Source organism: Pleurotus ostreatus (genome assembly GCF_014466165.1).
Source record: "Pleurotus ostreatus strain PC9 chromosome Unknown scaffold_1, whole genome shotgun sequence".
NCBI classification, from domain to species: Eukaryota; Fungi; Basidiomycota; class Agaricomycetes; order Agaricales; family Pleurotaceae; genus Pleurotus; species Pleurotus ostreatus.
The window spans coordinates 1,625,823-1,641,907 of NW_023503156.1; the positions used below are offsets into that span (position 1 = coordinate 1,625,823).

General features: G+C 50.3%; 7 protein-coding genes across 7 annotated transcripts; 4 read left to right on the top strand and 3 right to left on the bottom strand.

The window, feature by feature from the left end:
• Positions 1–625: 625 nt before the first annotated feature.
• PC9H_000557 (uncharacterized protein) lies at positions 626–3,495 on the bottom strand (the record flags this gene model as incomplete). Its single annotated transcript, XM_036770212.1, has 6 exons — positions 626–1,048; positions 1,102–1,793; positions 1,845–1,951; positions 2,612–2,740; positions 2,791–3,200; positions 3,253–3,495. The coding sequence occupies 6 exons, from the start codon at positions 3,493–3,495 to the stop codon at positions 626–628; spliced, it is 2,004 nt and encodes a 667-aa protein (XP_036636057.1).
• Positions 3,496–3,805: 310 nt separating this feature from the next.
• PC9H_000558 (uncharacterized protein) lies at positions 3,806–4,871 on the top strand (the record flags this gene model as incomplete). Its single annotated transcript, XM_036770213.1, has 2 exons — positions 3,806–4,686; positions 4,745–4,871. 2 exons carry the CDS (start codon positions 3,806–3,808, stop codon positions 4,869–4,871), a joined length of 1,008 nt encoding a protein of 335 aa, XP_036636058.1.
• Positions 4,872–5,313: 442 nt separating this feature from the next.
• PC9H_000559 (uncharacterized protein) lies at positions 5,314–9,058 on the top strand (the record flags this gene model as incomplete). The annotated part of the gene is made up of 11 exons (XM_036770214.1): positions 5,314–5,751; positions 5,808–6,044; positions 6,098–6,463; positions 6,515–6,708; positions 6,758–6,917; positions 6,970–7,121; positions 7,170–7,567; positions 7,621–7,797; positions 7,852–7,972; positions 8,025–8,725; positions 8,772–9,058. The coding sequence occupies 11 exons, from the start codon at positions 5,314–5,316 to the stop codon at positions 9,056–9,058; spliced, it is 3,231 nt and encodes a 1,076-aa protein (XP_036636059.1).
• Positions 9,059–10,756: 1,698 nt separating this feature from the next.
• PC9H_000560 (uncharacterized protein) lies at positions 10,757–11,974 on the bottom strand (the record flags this gene model as incomplete). Its single annotated transcript, XM_036770215.1, has 6 exons — positions 10,757–11,107; positions 11,152–11,265; positions 11,391–11,577; positions 11,629–11,673; positions 11,729–11,863; positions 11,919–11,974. 6 exons carry the CDS (start codon positions 11,972–11,974, stop codon positions 10,757–10,759), a joined length of 888 nt encoding a protein of 295 aa, XP_036636060.1.
• Positions 11,975–12,781: 807 nt separating this feature from the next.
• On the bottom strand, positions 12,782–13,427 carry PC9H_000561 (uncharacterized protein; the record flags this gene model as incomplete). Its single annotated transcript, XM_036770216.1, has 5 exons — positions 12,782–12,908; positions 12,960–13,020; positions 13,072–13,115; positions 13,161–13,284; positions 13,343–13,427. 5 exons carry the CDS (start codon positions 13,425–13,427, stop codon positions 12,782–12,784), a joined length of 441 nt encoding a protein of 146 aa, XP_036636061.1.
• Positions 13,428–13,600: 173 nt separating this feature from the next.
• PC9H_000562 (uncharacterized protein) lies at positions 13,601–14,300 on the top strand (the record flags this gene model as incomplete). Its single annotated transcript, XM_036770217.1, has 2 exons — positions 13,601–13,834; positions 13,890–14,300. The coding sequence occupies 2 exons, from the start codon at positions 13,601–13,603 to the stop codon at positions 14,298–14,300; spliced, it is 645 nt and encodes a 214-aa protein (XP_036636062.1).
• A 375-nt stretch (positions 14,301–14,675) lies between these two features.
• On the top strand, positions 14,676–16,047 carry PC9H_000563 (uncharacterized protein; the record flags this gene model as incomplete). Its single annotated transcript, XM_036770218.1, has 2 exons — positions 14,676–15,787; positions 15,840–16,047. 2 exons carry the CDS (start codon positions 14,676–14,678, stop codon positions 16,045–16,047), a joined length of 1,320 nt encoding a protein of 439 aa, XP_036636063.1.
• Positions 16,048–16,085: the final 38 nt, after the last annotated feature.

Genomic DNA, 16,085 nt, shown 5'->3' on the forward strand with positions numbered 1-16,085 from the left:
CAGGGGAAGGTCTGGGGGTGTTAACACTGTACTCAGTGTTAACATTTAACCGCGTAGTAATTGTTAACACTGTACTCAGTGTTAACAATTTTACGCGTATACCCGTATTATTGTTAACATCGTACTTACCATACAATGTTAACAATATACGGGTGTACGCGTACGATGTTAACACCACACGCGTACACCCGTATTATTGTTAACATCGTACTTACCATACAATGTTAACAATATACGGGTGTACGCGTACGATGTTAACACCACACGCGTATACCCGTATATTGTTAACATCGTACTTACCATATGTTGTTAACAATAATACGGGTGTACGCGTACGATGTTAACACCACACGCGTACACCCGTATTATTGTTAACATCGTACTTACCATACAATGTTAACAATATACGTGTGTACGCGTACGATGTTAACACCATACGGGTGTACGCGTACGATGTTAACAATGCGTTGTTAACACCATACGGGTGTACGCGTATTATTGTTAACAACACTCCTTCTACGCGCGCACTGTTAACATTTTACTAAGGTAAACCATAGGGAATTGTATTAAAATGTTTAAGGTAAGTTAATACAGTCAAATGTCTCTAGTTTCTATTCGAAGTCCGTTATCGACGTCGCGAGGGAGGCTTCTCGCCGAGACCAGGTGCAGGTACAGTAACCATAGTCTTCAAGACCCAACAAATGTCATCAATGAGGTTGTCGTATTTCGTGCCTGGCGTGCAATCTGCTTCCAACCACCACCCTAGACAAATGAAAACCCCGTAAACACCGTTCGTTGATCCACGATACAAGTCAGGCCAGTCTTGGTGGCTAGTAGTGCTGATGCGAAGAAGAAGTGAGCAGTCTTGCAGAGATTCGTCGAAATTCGGAGGGATACGGCTCTTCGGTTGCAACACAAACCACCACGAAAAGAGTTCATTGCGCAGCTGGTCGAGTTCATCCACCGTGAGTTTCGTATGCTTTTCTGGGTCTCGCCCGCCGCAGATGTACATGCTGAGAATTGAAGGACGACTGGTAGCTGGGAGTGGCTGTACGCTTCGTGAGTTTTAACAGCTGACTGTTCATTATTTTAGTTGCTCACCTTCCCAGGGTTCCTCTTGACGTGGCGCTCAAAGTTGACGAGCTCCGCAATCGCACCCAAATAACCAGCATGCCCTTTGTAGGCGCGGAGGTAGCTCACAGCCTTTCGAAGCCAGCCAGGCAGCGGCTCCAATGCGATGACCCTCTTCAATTCGTCGTTCTTCGCCTCCAACTCCCTCACTTCATCGTCTTTGAGCACCTTTTCACCTCCTTGAACATCATCGTGGACCTCAGGAATGCTGCCTTCCCTGTCGTTACCATCTCCATTGTTGTCCTCTGGAGCGTCGGTATCATTGTTGTTTTCTTCATCATCCTTGCCACCAAGCATGTCGGCATCATCCTCTCCATCTTGGTTCCCAGGTGTGTCGCCTCCGTCGTTGGGTTTGGCTCCGCCGTCACTTCCTCCACCTTCTCCGTTCTCCATGTCCGTGTCTTGACCAACAGTCCCCGAGTCATCGTCGTCCAGGTACATGGCATCATTGGCTTTACTGTCGAATCGGTATTTTGATTTTTCTAGTAACCTTCTTAGTGCTGCCTGGTGCTTTGCGAGATCTGGGGACTGCAAACGTGATGGTGCGGGCTTCGATGTAGTAGCCGTGGTGGTAGAAGCGGACGCCGATGAAGTCGCAGGGGGAGAATAGTCACGCTTGCTCTCCGTCCCTGGCAATGAACACGCAACTCTTCGTTCAACGGCTAGAATCGTGTCACTATCCTTAGACGTTGCAAGGAGACAGGACTACTCACGAGTGACTTGGCTAGCAAAGTCGTACACCAACCCCTCAAGCTGCGCCTTGAGCTCAGGGTACACATCTGTAAGTGCTCGCCCTGCTTCCGTTCGGCCATCGGTACCACTATTGATTTGAAAAGTCAGCGCTGGAGATAGAGGGCGAGTGTAAGGGCAACCTCAAGATGGCCGACAGCGCAGGCCTAGCAGAGGGAGAATCCAAAGAAATGAATAAGACTAACTACAATACATGAGAGAGCTGCTCACCTAGCAGAGGGAGAATCCAAAGAGAACAGGATGGGGATTCTCCATGCTAGGAAGCGAAGTATATACTGTAGTAGCGTGGGAGGAATGAAGGGTAACTGTACAGTACACCAGCCACAGGTACGAACGAATATCACAAGGTACGAGGGGGCATGTGATAATGAAGTGGAAGGGGAATGTACAGGAGCCGTGCCAGCGACCTGGGGGAGTGGGGACAAGGAATAACGAAGTGGGAAAGGAAGATGGAGGTAGCCCGGACGAGCCCCGAAGTGTATCTACGAGTCCGAGCGTATCCGAAGCGTCCGAGCGAGTCCGAGGCGGGTCCGAAGCGCGGGAAGACTTCGGAGTCACCGGACGGGGCTCGGATGCGAAGGGAGTGAACGGAAGGGAAGCGGGAAGGTAAGGGGGCGAAGGGAAAGGAAAGGGAATGAAAGGAAAGGGAAAGGAACAAGGAGGAAGGGGACGGGACAGGGGGAAAAGGAGAAAATAGGAGTGTCCCCTTACAGCGAGGGGAGGTACAGACAAAGTGGCAACAATACTCCCACCTGACTTCGGCTCCGGACCAGCGAAACAAACGACACCGACGAAGCCTAGTTCCCTATAGATCTGCTCGCACATCTTTTGCAAAGTCAATGGCAACGCCTCGATTTGACTACATATTGCGTTAGCGCAATGTGCAAGGTGGTCATACTTGGTACGTACGTCTGTAGTTTTCGATTTGCCTGCCGCCTGCTCAGCTCCGCGGGATCAACATCGCCATCGTCGTCACCGTCTAGGTCGTCTTCCTCCTCCATGTCGCCGCCACGTTGATATTCTTCTTTGATGTAAGCTGCAACTTCCTCCTTCACTCGTTCGTCCTGCTCAATGCGCCATAAGTTGCAAACGGCCCTATTGCAGAATTCGAAGGGGACTTCACGGATAGTGGGGTCATATGCTGGGTCTTCACGCCATTGCTCCTCGACAAGTGGCTTCAGGACAGTGTCGTAGTAGAGGCGTGAATACGCCTGCCATGCGGCTAGGCGCTTCTTCTTGGTGCCCCTAAGGTCCAGAACCTTGGATCCTCTGATCGGCCCTGCCTTTCGGCTATGATTGACAAACCACTCCCGAATACGCTAACGATTTGGTCAGAACAGTAATACGTATTCATCAAGTTAACGCACTTACCCGGTCAAGCATTCCTAAAGCTTCTCCCCGCTCTTCTACTGACATTTTCTTATTTTTCCAGAATTCCTGGATGAAGTCATCTAGCACCTTGCGACGGAAACCAGCAATGGAGCCACGTTGTTTCGATTGTCGTGCCTCCATATAGCTCTCCATTCTGTCCATGAGCCAGACGCGCTGCGCGTCTGAGGTCCATGGCCTACCACCTCGTGCAGCTTTTGCCTGTCCGGATGCGAGACGTGCCATTTCTTATACGAGACTGCGAGGGTTCACAAGAGGGTCAATCAACCAGTAGTGGGTACTGCTGGCTACTCGTGAACACCAACTAACTTATATACGACCCTTTAGTGTTCACGTTTCGTCGCAACTCTCGGTTCAAGCTCGCGTAGAATATACTCACCACGTGTTCACACCCAGCAAACAGTATAAATGACAATGACACACCGTCGTCTCAATCATCTGGGATCCTTTTTACGCCGTCAGTGATTTCTTCCTTTTTTTCCCGCTTATCGCTTATTGATCACCTCACTTAGATCTCCGCCACCGCCCGTGTCAAATGGCATCGGCCAATGTGTACCACTTCTCTATTGGGAGTGAGAAGCATACCTTCGAGATCGACATCCCTCCCAATGCTCACGGCCACTCCCTTCGTGTTACGATTGACGGCACAAAGAATAAAGGCTCAGTTATGATCATACGCAACACCAACACCAGCGTCGACGACAACAATGACCCTGATTGTGATTACAACTGTGATACATACCCTATCGAACATTCACGTTGTCACAACGAAGAAGCTCTCGACGAATCGATGAGGAACCTGCGCCCATTTTCTCCCCAGCCGGCGAGCCCTAGCCGAGCGGCAGCATACTATACTAGTCATAGTGTACGCTTGGACCCTGGAAAACCCGTCAAGACAGCCGAACGTCGGAAGGAAAACTCTGGACAACATCCTGTTACTCATGAGCAGCACGCGACTCGCCAAGACGCCGTCTCGTCTCCTCGCAACCCGTCCCGAGCACCCCAATTTGGTAGGAAGGTTTACGTGCCAGATTTCAGGGAAGAAGACGAACTACCTACCTGGGCTGAATTAGCTGCACGGGCGCGCCTTGACAGCAAGGGGTGTATGGATCGCAGTGTTCGGAGCACGGGTCGGGAGCACCACGATTGCCAGACCATGGGTCGAGAAGTGCCCGATCAAGAACATGACACGACGCCCACCCACAACCCAAGCCATCCCAGCAATCTCCACGTTCCATTCCACCGACTGCCCGCCCTTGACGGAGTAGATGGCGATCGCTTTCCCCAACTCTTCGCAGTGCCCATGGAATTCCGTCTCAAGTATCCTCTGTCCACGAATAGTTCCCGTGGCATCCATGGCAAGGAATGGTGGGCCGTTTGTAAAGGATATGAAATTGGTGTGTTCTGCGACTCCTGGTAAGTTTTTCGTCCATACCTCAAGTTGGAACTGGAACTGACGAATAATCTTGAGCAGGCCATATATTCAAGCTCTCACAGGCCCTGTCAACGGATTTCAGAAAAAGGCGGTAACTTGGAGGCAGGCATTAGCGTACTACAACGATTACGAACGAAAATCTAACACTTACCGTTACATTTTGTAAATCATGATCAGTCTGTAAATCATGATCAGTTATTCTGTGGCTATAGCGAATGTTCAAAGAAGCATCAGTGAGTTAAGCAGGAGTAATGGTAATGAGCATGATTTAAATGACGACGAAAGCAATATGCGATGCGAGAGTTGTAGTATGAAGTGATAGCGCTTGTGAGGTAGGTTGGTTGTTGTTGTGAGCTTTGAGGCTATCATGAAGACTCGGGCGTGTATTATTGATTGAGGACTGTCAATTAGCCTACGAGGGAAGTATTCAAAGACTTGCATTTAGATCGTACAATATGCGTAAGTGATGGAACGACAGCAGGAGGCGAACGACCATGAGATAGGCAACATCAAAGCCTCATGGATTCAATGAGGCACTCGTTGATCACTCGGCAGAGAAAATAGATATATAATTGAGGGTTTAATGTCCATCTATCTAAGCCTATGCAATGTCTTCATCTCACGGCACGCGAAAGCGCAAGAGACACATGACCACTTTCTCTCTATCCAGAGGATCGCAAATCCAACCGGTGACGTCTGGCACAATCAACATTACCCAGGATGTATTGATCGCGGCACCCCAGGAGCACCAGGTTGCGGCACGTATATCACGGTCTGTCCAAAGATCCGCTAATGGGAGACTCATGGCATCTACGACTACGACTTACGGTGAACGAGCTCTTCCCAACAAGGAAGTAAGTTTGGCTAGTAGGCCAGATACGCAGATGAACTTAAGCGCTGGCGCTGAATCAGCAAGCGCTAATGCGGAAGCTGACGTGGGCATCAACCTCCACCACCCCAACAGCAACTCCCACCACACCAACGATGGCTCCCACCGCGCCGACGATAATGACCTCGATACACAGATCAATACTGTCGACGAAGAGGTGTGTCTCTCCTGGTCCTCCGAATCCCTTTTCACCCTCTCACCCGTCTTGAAAAGCTTCCCGCGCTCCATCGACAGCAATCATGGGCAGCACAACAGCGCCAAACGTATCTTGAAGAGTTTTACCGACTCGAGGGGCGAGGCTCTGCAAATGGGGACAGCAACCTGAGCCATGTCTGCCACAATGATGAGAACGAAGGGAAATACCGTTGTATCGACTGCCTTGACACGAATCTATACTGCCTGACATGTATCTTACACCAACATTGCCGCTCTCCTCTCCATCGCATTGAGGTGAACCTTGTTCCACTCTGTACCTCAGGCGCTGCTAACTCGTAGGAACATAGGTGTGGGAGAACAAACATTTTGTCCGGACATCGCTACGTGCTCTCGGCCTTGTAATTCAGCTCGGACATAGCCATGAAGAAACGTGCGCTCTTCCTGGTATCCTACGCAAGAGTCTATATATCATCGACACCTCGGGCATTCACATTGTGTCCGTTCGATTCTGCCGCTGTCGTTTTCTTGGCGAGGATATTCAACTGCTACGGTACCGGTGGTACCCTGCCTCACCTACCGCACCACGCACAGCATTCACCCTCAATCTCCTCAATACCTTCCAGCTGCTAACACTGCAAGGAAAGGTTTCGGCGTACGATTTTTACCTATCGATTGAACGAAAGACAGATAATGCCGGTATCAAGGGCCTACAGGTACATTCACGGTTATTCTGTCCGCCAAACGTTCCTAATTCTCATTAATAGCTACGCTATGACCAATTCCTTATCTGCGTGCGCCAATTCCGTCACCTCCGAATGTTAAAACGAGCCGGCCTTGGAATGGACCCAGAGCCTGTGTCATCTACAAAGGATGGTGGATACGCCGTCGATTGCCCAGCATGCCCACATCCCGGGATAAATATCCCTGCTAACTGGGAAACTGAGCCAGAATCAACAAGGTACGTCCTCCGTTCTTACTGTCCAGACTTCTGGCTGAGTGAACGCCAGATGGCGCTATGGCCTAATCCTCACTATCGACGCGAATTTCCGCCTGAAAAATAAGGATAGGCACCTTGAGAACGATAAGGCACTTGGCGATGGGTGGGGTCACTGGGTACCCGAAGGTCCATACAAGTCGCATCTTAACATGAACACAAATGACCCTGAGGTGCATCTGCTTTTATCATTCACGATAATTAAACTTATACCTCGTACGTTAGCCAAACCTTTGTGATTCAGAACTTCGCGCAGTGGACCATGCGAACAAGCGACGCTCGAACGGCTACATATCAACGGGAGTTGCAGGCGTCGTATGTGCAAGGCATGGCCTTGTTCGCCGCAATGGACTAGGCAATTTGCAGAAGGGCAAGAGGTATGGCATATCTTTAAATGCCCTCACGTTTGGTTAACGATCTCCTAGATATGCAAATACCGACTTTATCGTTCTATCGACCCTCAAGAATAACCCATTCGTCAGACTAGTACTATCCTACGATATTTGCTGCCAATGGTCCAGAAACTTTCGTGATCGCATGGCGAATATCCCCGAAAGCATGTGTCTCTCCGATGAAGCCCTCGATCGTGTCAGCTATGTTATCCCCAAGTTCCACCTTTATGGCCATGGGAGCAAATGCCAGACAACCTACTCACTCAGCTACATTCCGTGGTCCGCTGAAACAGACGGCGAAGATCCTGAACGTTGGTGGGCACATATAAACCCCGTCAGTATGAGTACCAAAATCATGGGCCCGGGTTCAAGGATGGATACCATCGATGATCATGCGGCTGCTTGGAACTGGCGGAAGATTGTCGACCTTGGTATGCCTGTCAATTCTGACTGAATTTACAATTTTATTAACCGTTAGAAATAGGGAATAGCTTACACGGTCGCTTTCAAAAGGCGATTTCAATGAGTGCTCGACACACCGCTCTGCATGACGAGTACACCGCTGAGTTTAATGAAGAGGATATCACCGCCTGGAAGCAGATGATCATTGATTGGGAGAGTGATCGCACGAAGCCCAATCCATTTGAGGAGATCGATACCTGTACGTCTTCCATTGTTTACCGTAATCACTGGCACATTCTGATGGCCAACTTAGACTCATCAATGGCGGCAGTCCGCCTTGAATTAGCAAGGGAAGAAGTTACTGAGCTCACCCGTACTCAGTCTAATAGCCCGAACGAGTTCCTTTATAAGGGGTTGGAGATTGAAGAACTCCAGTAAGTTTCTCTCTAACCGTATACACTCTATGTTGCTTACCAATTTTCATAGACGAGTTGTATCTATGTCCCAGAAGGAGAAGACAACCTTACAAGCTGCCGAACTCCAGGAGAGACGCAATAACCTTGGTCGTCGCATCGAACTCTGGCGGGTAGAGCAGGCACAACATATGCCTTCGATTGCCTCGGACCTTGAGCCTCGAGCTGGCCTAACTCCTGAGACAGCCAATCTGTTCCTTCCATCTCAATTGCCGCTATCAGCGGTGCTCGCGCCTATGCAAACCAGGGAAGCACACATCCGTGTTGCGCAGGCCGACGATAGCCTGCTTGAGCTTCGTCGCTTGTTGCGAATCACGGCAGGCCTTGTCGACTACAAGTACACGCAAGTTGGATTTGGTCAGGGTCCAAACACCCGCGCACGCTCACAGATCACTCGCTTCAAGTCCAAGATTACTCTCACTGCCGAGCGCTACCGTGCTGCGTATCAGGCACTACTCTGCCTAGACCCACAGGGTAGTTGGATCACCCGTCTTCGCAAACTGGAAGATAACGATATTCGATGGCCAACACACAATCCGGATGAAGCGGAAGGTACCCGTGAGATCTCATGGATATGGCGGGCGCGTACTGTACGCCCAATGCCGCAACATGACCCGCATGCACCACCAAGCTCGTCGTCACCCTCGCAGACACCGCTGTCAACGCCTGAAGCCGTAGTCCCTAACTCTGCATCCGACTCAGAGATCGGCGAAGGTCTGTTACATTAATCATGCTTTTACTCTGCTAATTTGATTTGTAGCTCTCCGGGTTGAATGGGCAAAATCCCATGCACGCACCGCTCGTTGGGGCGAGGAGGTATTACTCGTGATTGAGGAGATGAGAAGAGTGGCCGCATACTTATCATGGAAAGCGGAATGGTGGAAGACTCGCTGTGGACAGCGACCAGATGCCAACGCCGAACTTCAAGAAGGGATCGAAGCATACGCCACTCGTCAAAATGCTACTTTGTCCGTTATGAGAAGTCAATTTGCTGCGTTGTGGTTGCCAGATTTACACGGGCATAATATGGTACTACGAGATACTTAGAATATGTCATGTATAGCCACCACCTTTGTTCGCAAACTGAGACTGTATTGCTTGCATACATATTATGAACCTGTATTGAACATCAAAGTATAGCTTAAGTGGTCAACATACCTTAGTAAAATGTTAACAGTGCGCGCGTAGAAGGAGTGTTGTTAACAATAATACGCGTACACCCGTATGGTGTTAACAACGCATTGTTAACATCGTACGCGTACACACGTATATTGTTAACATTGTATGGTAAGTACGATGTTAACAATAATACGGGTGTACGCGTGTGGTGTTAACATTGTACGCGTACACCCGTATATTGTTAACATTGTATGGTAAGTACGATGTTAACACTATACGGGTGTACGTGTATGGTGTTAACATCACATTGTTAACAATATACGTGTGTACGCGTACAATGTTAACAATATACGCGTACACCCGTATATTGTTAACATTGTATGGTAAGTACGATGTTAACACTATACGGGTGTACGCGTACAATGTTAACAATATACGCGTACACCCGTATATTGTTAACATTGTATGGTAAGTACGATGTTAACAATAATACGGGTGTACGCGTGTGGTGTTAACATTGTACGCGTACACCCGTATTATTGTTAACAACATATGGTAAGTACGATGTTAACAATATACGGGTATACACGTGTGGTGTTAACATCGTACGCGTACACCCGTATATTGTTAACATTGTATGGTAAGTACGATGTTAACAATAATACGGGTGTACGCGTGTGGTGTTAACATCGTACGCGTACACCCGTATTATTGTTAACAACATATGGTAAGTACGATGTTAACAATAATACGGGTATACGCGTAAAATTGTTAACACTGAGTACAGTGTTAACAATTACTACGCGGTTAAATGTTAACACTGAGTACAGTGTTAACACCCCCAGACCTTCCCCTGTTACGTGCACACCATCTAACTGGGTGTACAGTGTTCTGTGTTAACAAGAAGAGCCAGGATTACTGGGCATTGAGCATTTGTGCAACGACGGTTGTGCTACGTGCGGTGGTCAGTACGTGTCGGGATTGGGCCTTTGGGATGTCGCCTACAAAGTAATGTAGACCAGGTCCATAGTGTAAGGGCAACCTCAAGATGGCCGACAGCGCAGGCCTAGCAGAGGGAGAATCCAAAGAGATGAATAAGACTAACTACAATACATGAGAGAGCTGCTCACCTAGCAGAGGGAGAATCCAAAGAGAACAGGATGGGGATTCTCCATGCTAGGAAGCGAAGTATATACTGTAGTAGCGTGGGAGGAGTGAAGGGTAACTGTACAGTACACCAGCCACAGGTCTGAACGAATATCACAAGGTACGAGGAAACATGTGATAATGAAGTGAAAGGGGAATGTACAGGAGTCGTGCCAGTGACCTGGGGAAGTGGGGACAAGGAGTAATGAAGTGGGAAAGGAGGATAGAGGTAGCCCGGACGAGCCCCGGAGTGTATCTACGAGTCCGAGCGAGTCCGAAGCGTCCCAGCGAGTCCGAGGTGTCCGAAGCGAGTCCGAGGCGCGGGAAGACTCCGGAGTCACCGGACGTGGCTCGGATGCGAAAGGAGTGGGCAGAAAGGAAGTGGAAAGGAAAGGAAGCGAAAAGGAACAAAGGGGAACGAAGGAAATGTAGGTAAGAGTCCATGGGATGAAGGAAAGGAGAGAAAATAGGAGTGTCCCCTTACACATAGTGGTCGGGCGCGAAATGACTATCTTCTTCTTCAGTGTCTGTTTCCGACTCTGCAGACCTGCTGTCTAACTCGGTTGTATTGTCCTCGGTGTCTGGGTCCTCGGTGTCTGGGTCGTTCTCGACATCTGGTTCACTCGGAACATCCGAATCGTTCTCGACGTCCAGCTCATCCTGAACATCTGGCCCTTCGATTTCCACAACCGTCCGGGGGCGAATTGCTGGAGGTAGAACATCGTGCGCAGTGGGACTGGTGTGCCGCTTGCGTTTTCGGAGTCGGGTGTAAGCTGAGGAATGTGGATCGGGCGGGGGCATGGGTGGCAAGCGATGGGGGACACGTAGGTTCTTTCAGCCTGGGTGTTCAGTTGTTATTGCGAGAGGAAACGTACTAGCTTCGGGAAGGGATCCGCATGCCCTACGGGAGTCAGTGGCGCAGGCGACGGGAGCGAAGCTTGTTTGAAACTTGTTTGTTGGCCATGTTCCCTTCCGTCGACACACAGAATCTGCCTCAGGTAACGGTATCAATAAATATTAAATACGCCCACTATTCCAAGTTGTCAGAGAATGGTGATTGTTGCCTTTGTTCGAGCCATCGGGGCATTACACGACGCCTGGATGAACTAAGCACCTTCGGAACTATCGGGGGCGTCTTCGCTTCTGCTTTGATTTTGGCCTCGCTTTCGTTGTCTGTGTCCGATGGGTTTCCATTGCCCAAATACCCAATATCGCTAACTTCGCTGCATTCATTATCTTCTTCAGCGTCGACATGATCAGCCGGGGGAAAGAGGGCCATGATACCGGCCAGCACTTTTTTGCTAAACATGACTTGTTAAATCAGATGGGAGATCCGATAGAAACCTGCAAACCTAACACGCCGGCGTGCTTCTTTTGCGCAAAGAATTTCACGTCGACTGCAGAATAGATTGAGTGGATGGCACTTGATGTCTGCAAAAACTGGGTACTCACCTTTCATGGTATTTTGCCTGTGAGGCACGCTTGGACGCGGCTGCATTGGCTGCCACTGTTTCGTCCTTGGAAGTGTCACTTGCGCGGAGGCGGCGCATTCGTAAGCGAGCTTTTTCACGAAGCGCATCCTTGTTCCTGGAGGGAGACGGAATATGAATCGAGACTATGCATAGATTGATGAAGGGCTTACTTTTCATAGTATGAAGCAGCCGCTTTACGGTGTTTGCTTTGTTGAACATTCGTCATGATTTGAAGATCGGAGTGGAGGAGGAAGAGAGGGACAATGGGGCAAACTCAAACGGACGGCGGGTCGTGATGAGCATGGCAAGTTTGCGCTGATCGTGACGGGGTTCGTGGCAATTGTGGCGAATTCGTGATAATCGTGGCGAGTTCGTAATAATCGTGGCGAGTTCGTGGCGATCGTGGCGAGTTCGTGGTGATCGTGGCGAGTTCGTACTTGACATTGAGTGTTATTGGCACTGTGGTGAGGTATTAAAGAGCGCTGGTACTGTGGTGGGACATCTAGAAGGATAATGAAAGGGAATATGTGGCGTATTCAGAGTTGTAGCGTATGGGGGCTCACCATAGTGTCGGACTGGTCAAACGGAGCGCAGCGACTCGTAGTAACCTTTGAACCCCGTATGTGAACCTAGGTGAAGACGTGAGTGTTTTTTCAAAACTTTTGAGTTTGTTTGAGGGTTAATGAATACAACACCACAGACGTAGCGTAGTCGTAAGTGGTGGGTGGGCAGTTGGCACTAACCTCCCTGGTGTATCCTATGTCGAAGGCTATGTTTGAAGGCCTAATTAGTGCCCATGAGAAGATAGATATGGGCGCCTTTGGCTCTGACCGTGGGAAGACTACCTTACTGATGTCTACATTGACTGTGGGAATATAGTTGTATTTCTCACTAGCAATGTTGTATCGATCCCGCTTGTAAGATGTAGACAAACAATATATTCTCCCAGATGGAGTGACAAAGAGCGCACGAACAACATGTTTGAAATTAAGAGATATCGAATATTCGGCTGGTACGCAAGACAAACAGTAGCTTAGTCAATGAGGCAGACCTGGCCAGTCGCAGCGGCGGCATTGAAAGCCACAATGGCGGCCCCACGGGTAGGCTCCTTGTTGTAGATCGAGCCTGCAACACCAAGCACAAGGGGGGCGGCGTTTGTCCTAGCCAATGATCAGTGTCTACCCCCACAAAGAAATGGAAAGCAAACTAACCAGCCGCGGAAAACACCCACTTGGAGGCCAACTATAACAACGTACCAGCGCCGGTGCGAACCTAAAAATATGGGACAAACCCGAGGAATCGATCTGCCAGACTATGACTTACAAGTCGAGGCCTCTGCTTCCTGGTCTTCGGAGGAGCCTGGCAATCTCGATCAGCGACGAATCATCAACCAATTAGGCGGGCATGCTCACCCCATGGTGGGTCCGTCGCCAGGGACAATTGGAGGCGCAGAGTTGGCTGCAACAGCCACAGGAGCGGGAGTTGGCGCCGGAGCCGGAGGAGAGGGATTGGCACCAGCGCCAGCATTGTTCGCCGCTGTGAATCATGTATATTAGCCAATTCAAACAACGACGAGAGTATAGGCGAGACGTACGAGGTGTTAGTGCTGCCACCTGCACTGCAAGGCTAGCGACCATCTCAGCAAGGCGAGAGATTTCGGAGTCAGTAGTAATAGCCATGGTGGGACTGATGGGGGGGACGGGGCTTGTAGCGGGGCTTTATGAGAATGCCGTGAGAAGCAGAAGCAAGGAATGCCCAATTTTCATTGGCTCAGGCGATTTGACCATCAGGAGATTGATTGGCTGGGGAAACCCAATCTCCACCCTGAGACCACCGCGCTGTACAACTAGGAATGGGCCGCAAGTGGACGACAAAAGACCAAGAAGAGTTTCTTACTGGATGGGGGCCGCGTTACAAACAAGCCAGCGAAAAGAAAAATTACATGTTTTTCTGGGACGACCTTTTTTCGGCATGGTTCATCGCGTTCCCTGAGGCTGTTGCGGCCGATGTAGTGAACATTGCGCCCGAGCTATGGTCACCTGAACAACAGGAGACAGCTCAAAAGGGCATCCTGCAACGTAAAGCGGTAAGCTAGCTCGTTCATGATAATAATAGCGAAGTTACTTATCTAGAGCTAATAGCAACTGCAAGACTGGTTTCGAAACCACATGTGTCCCGATTGTCGCGTGGATTCGCCTGGATACATTAGAAAGCTTGTGAAGCTGCATGAGCAGAAGAATACTGGCAAGCACTCTCGAAAGGCGACAGAGATGTATTCGGCACGATTCTACCAAGGCTCAGATACCCAGAAGACCGTTCAGAAGCGACTGCGAGACGAGGCACCTCGTGATCCGGCTGGAGAGCTTATCCAGGAAACGAAGGCGGAGAAATCGAGTCGTCGGATGAAGATCTACGGTGCTGAGATCATGGCGGCATGGAAGGGCGCGACAGAAGAACAAACAAGTGAGGTATTGGTTGCGCTGGACGAGAGCCGAATGCGAAGAATGTCTGAGGAGGACAACGATCCTATGCCAGATGACCAACAAGAGTGAGTATATTATAGCAACGTTCGAGTATGGTACTTACCTTTCATTTCAGAGGGCTTCGGCGTCTTCCTCGTCTCATGGACGTGGCCACTAAGGAAATGCATGACGTTTCGGGATGGTACTTTACGATCTTGAGTGGTGGGCGTGGTGCGGCTGGTGTGGTCCAGACGGCGAGGTACGTTTCAACGGCGATAAGAAACCTGGTATCTGTGCTAAGGGGAACAAACAGCTTTCATCTCGGGCAAACAAGGAATGGTGTTGATTTCGAACACGCTTACAGCGATTTCAACGAAGTTGTGATGAAGCCATGGACCTCGTTTGTCAGGAATTTGTGTGGTACATGTTTGACTTTGAGAGTTGACGGGCGCCTGACACAAGTTCATGCCAAAAGGGGAAAGTGGTGCCCAGGTTCCAGCCTCGGAAGGGAGCACACTTGAACACATGCCCAATCAGGGTTCCGTTGGTCCACCTTCCCCATCGTCTCGCTCCCCAATCCCTCGCCCTCCGATCCCTCAGGAAGGGCTTGTTGGTAACGGGCACAGAACGCCTCAGATGGCCCAACCGGAGGGTGGCACTGATGGTACGGCAAGAACCCCCACTCCCACCCCTCCGTCTGGCGATGGCAGCGAAAACGTCTCCCCTCGACATTCTGAGGGTGAAGCGGCACAGGCTGAGCCACAAGCCTCGAACTCACCACCACCTGAGAACGCTCCCAGCAGCACATCTGGAGGTCGAGAGGATGGGCCAGTTCGTGCCGAACCACAACTCCCTCATTCCAGCTCACCACCACCTGCCGGCTCACCACCACCTGCCGGCTCACCACCACCAGCCCGCTCACCACCACCTGAAAATACAAACGACGGACGGAGGAGTCCTTCCCACGACGCAACCGTTGAGCACAACACGACACTTCGGGCTTCACAGGGCCTCCGCCCAGATTCATGGCTTCAACAAGCTCTCAAACGTCTACGAGCCACCGAGGGACCTGATTGGCGTGAAGCGGTAGACCTGTGGGAGGGTATTGAGAGAAATCAGCTCGAGAAAGCTCAACCTGAGGGCACCAAGGTACGTGATTGTATCCTCAACCTCCATGAACCCGGCTCACAAACTCGACAGCAACACTTCTCCACTGTGAACCGCCCCCCTCAGATCGCACGATGGTTCGCCTATGGGCAAAACTTTACTACTGATCCCGACATCTCTGATATAGCACAGTACGAGCAGGAGCTGCTCACCTGGTGGGCGTATCTTCAGCCGGAATGGCGTACTTCGACAGACCCCCTACCGCTTCCTTTGTATCACACGCCGGAGGGCCAGAATTGGAGTGTCCTCAAGGTTACAGGGTCTAACGGACTCCTGATCGTCATGATGGCTTTCGCGTGGTGGGGTAAGGCCGTCGGCCTGTCTCCCTTATGGCTTACTGCCACAGCCGACTTGAAGCACACCTTGAAGGCCCTAGCAAACCTCTGCGAGGAGACGGGTTCTGTACCCCAGTGCGTACCCCATATTAATGGTAACGTATTTTGTTTATACAGATCCCCGCAGGCGTTCAACTATCAAGGAGCGCAGAGGTGCTGGCACTAACATTGGAAAAGAAAACTCCACCTTGGCCGGCCGACGCCGCAAACAAGCAGAGGCTGCCCCTCTTGCTCGTGTCTCTAGCAAGCGCCGCAAACAAGCAGACCCTCCGACTGTCCCTCCCACTCGCGTCACACGTAGCTCCGCTGCGTGTGCTTCCAACAGTCGTCGCTAGTAGTTACAGCTTTGTTATGTATCATTCGTCAATGTTCA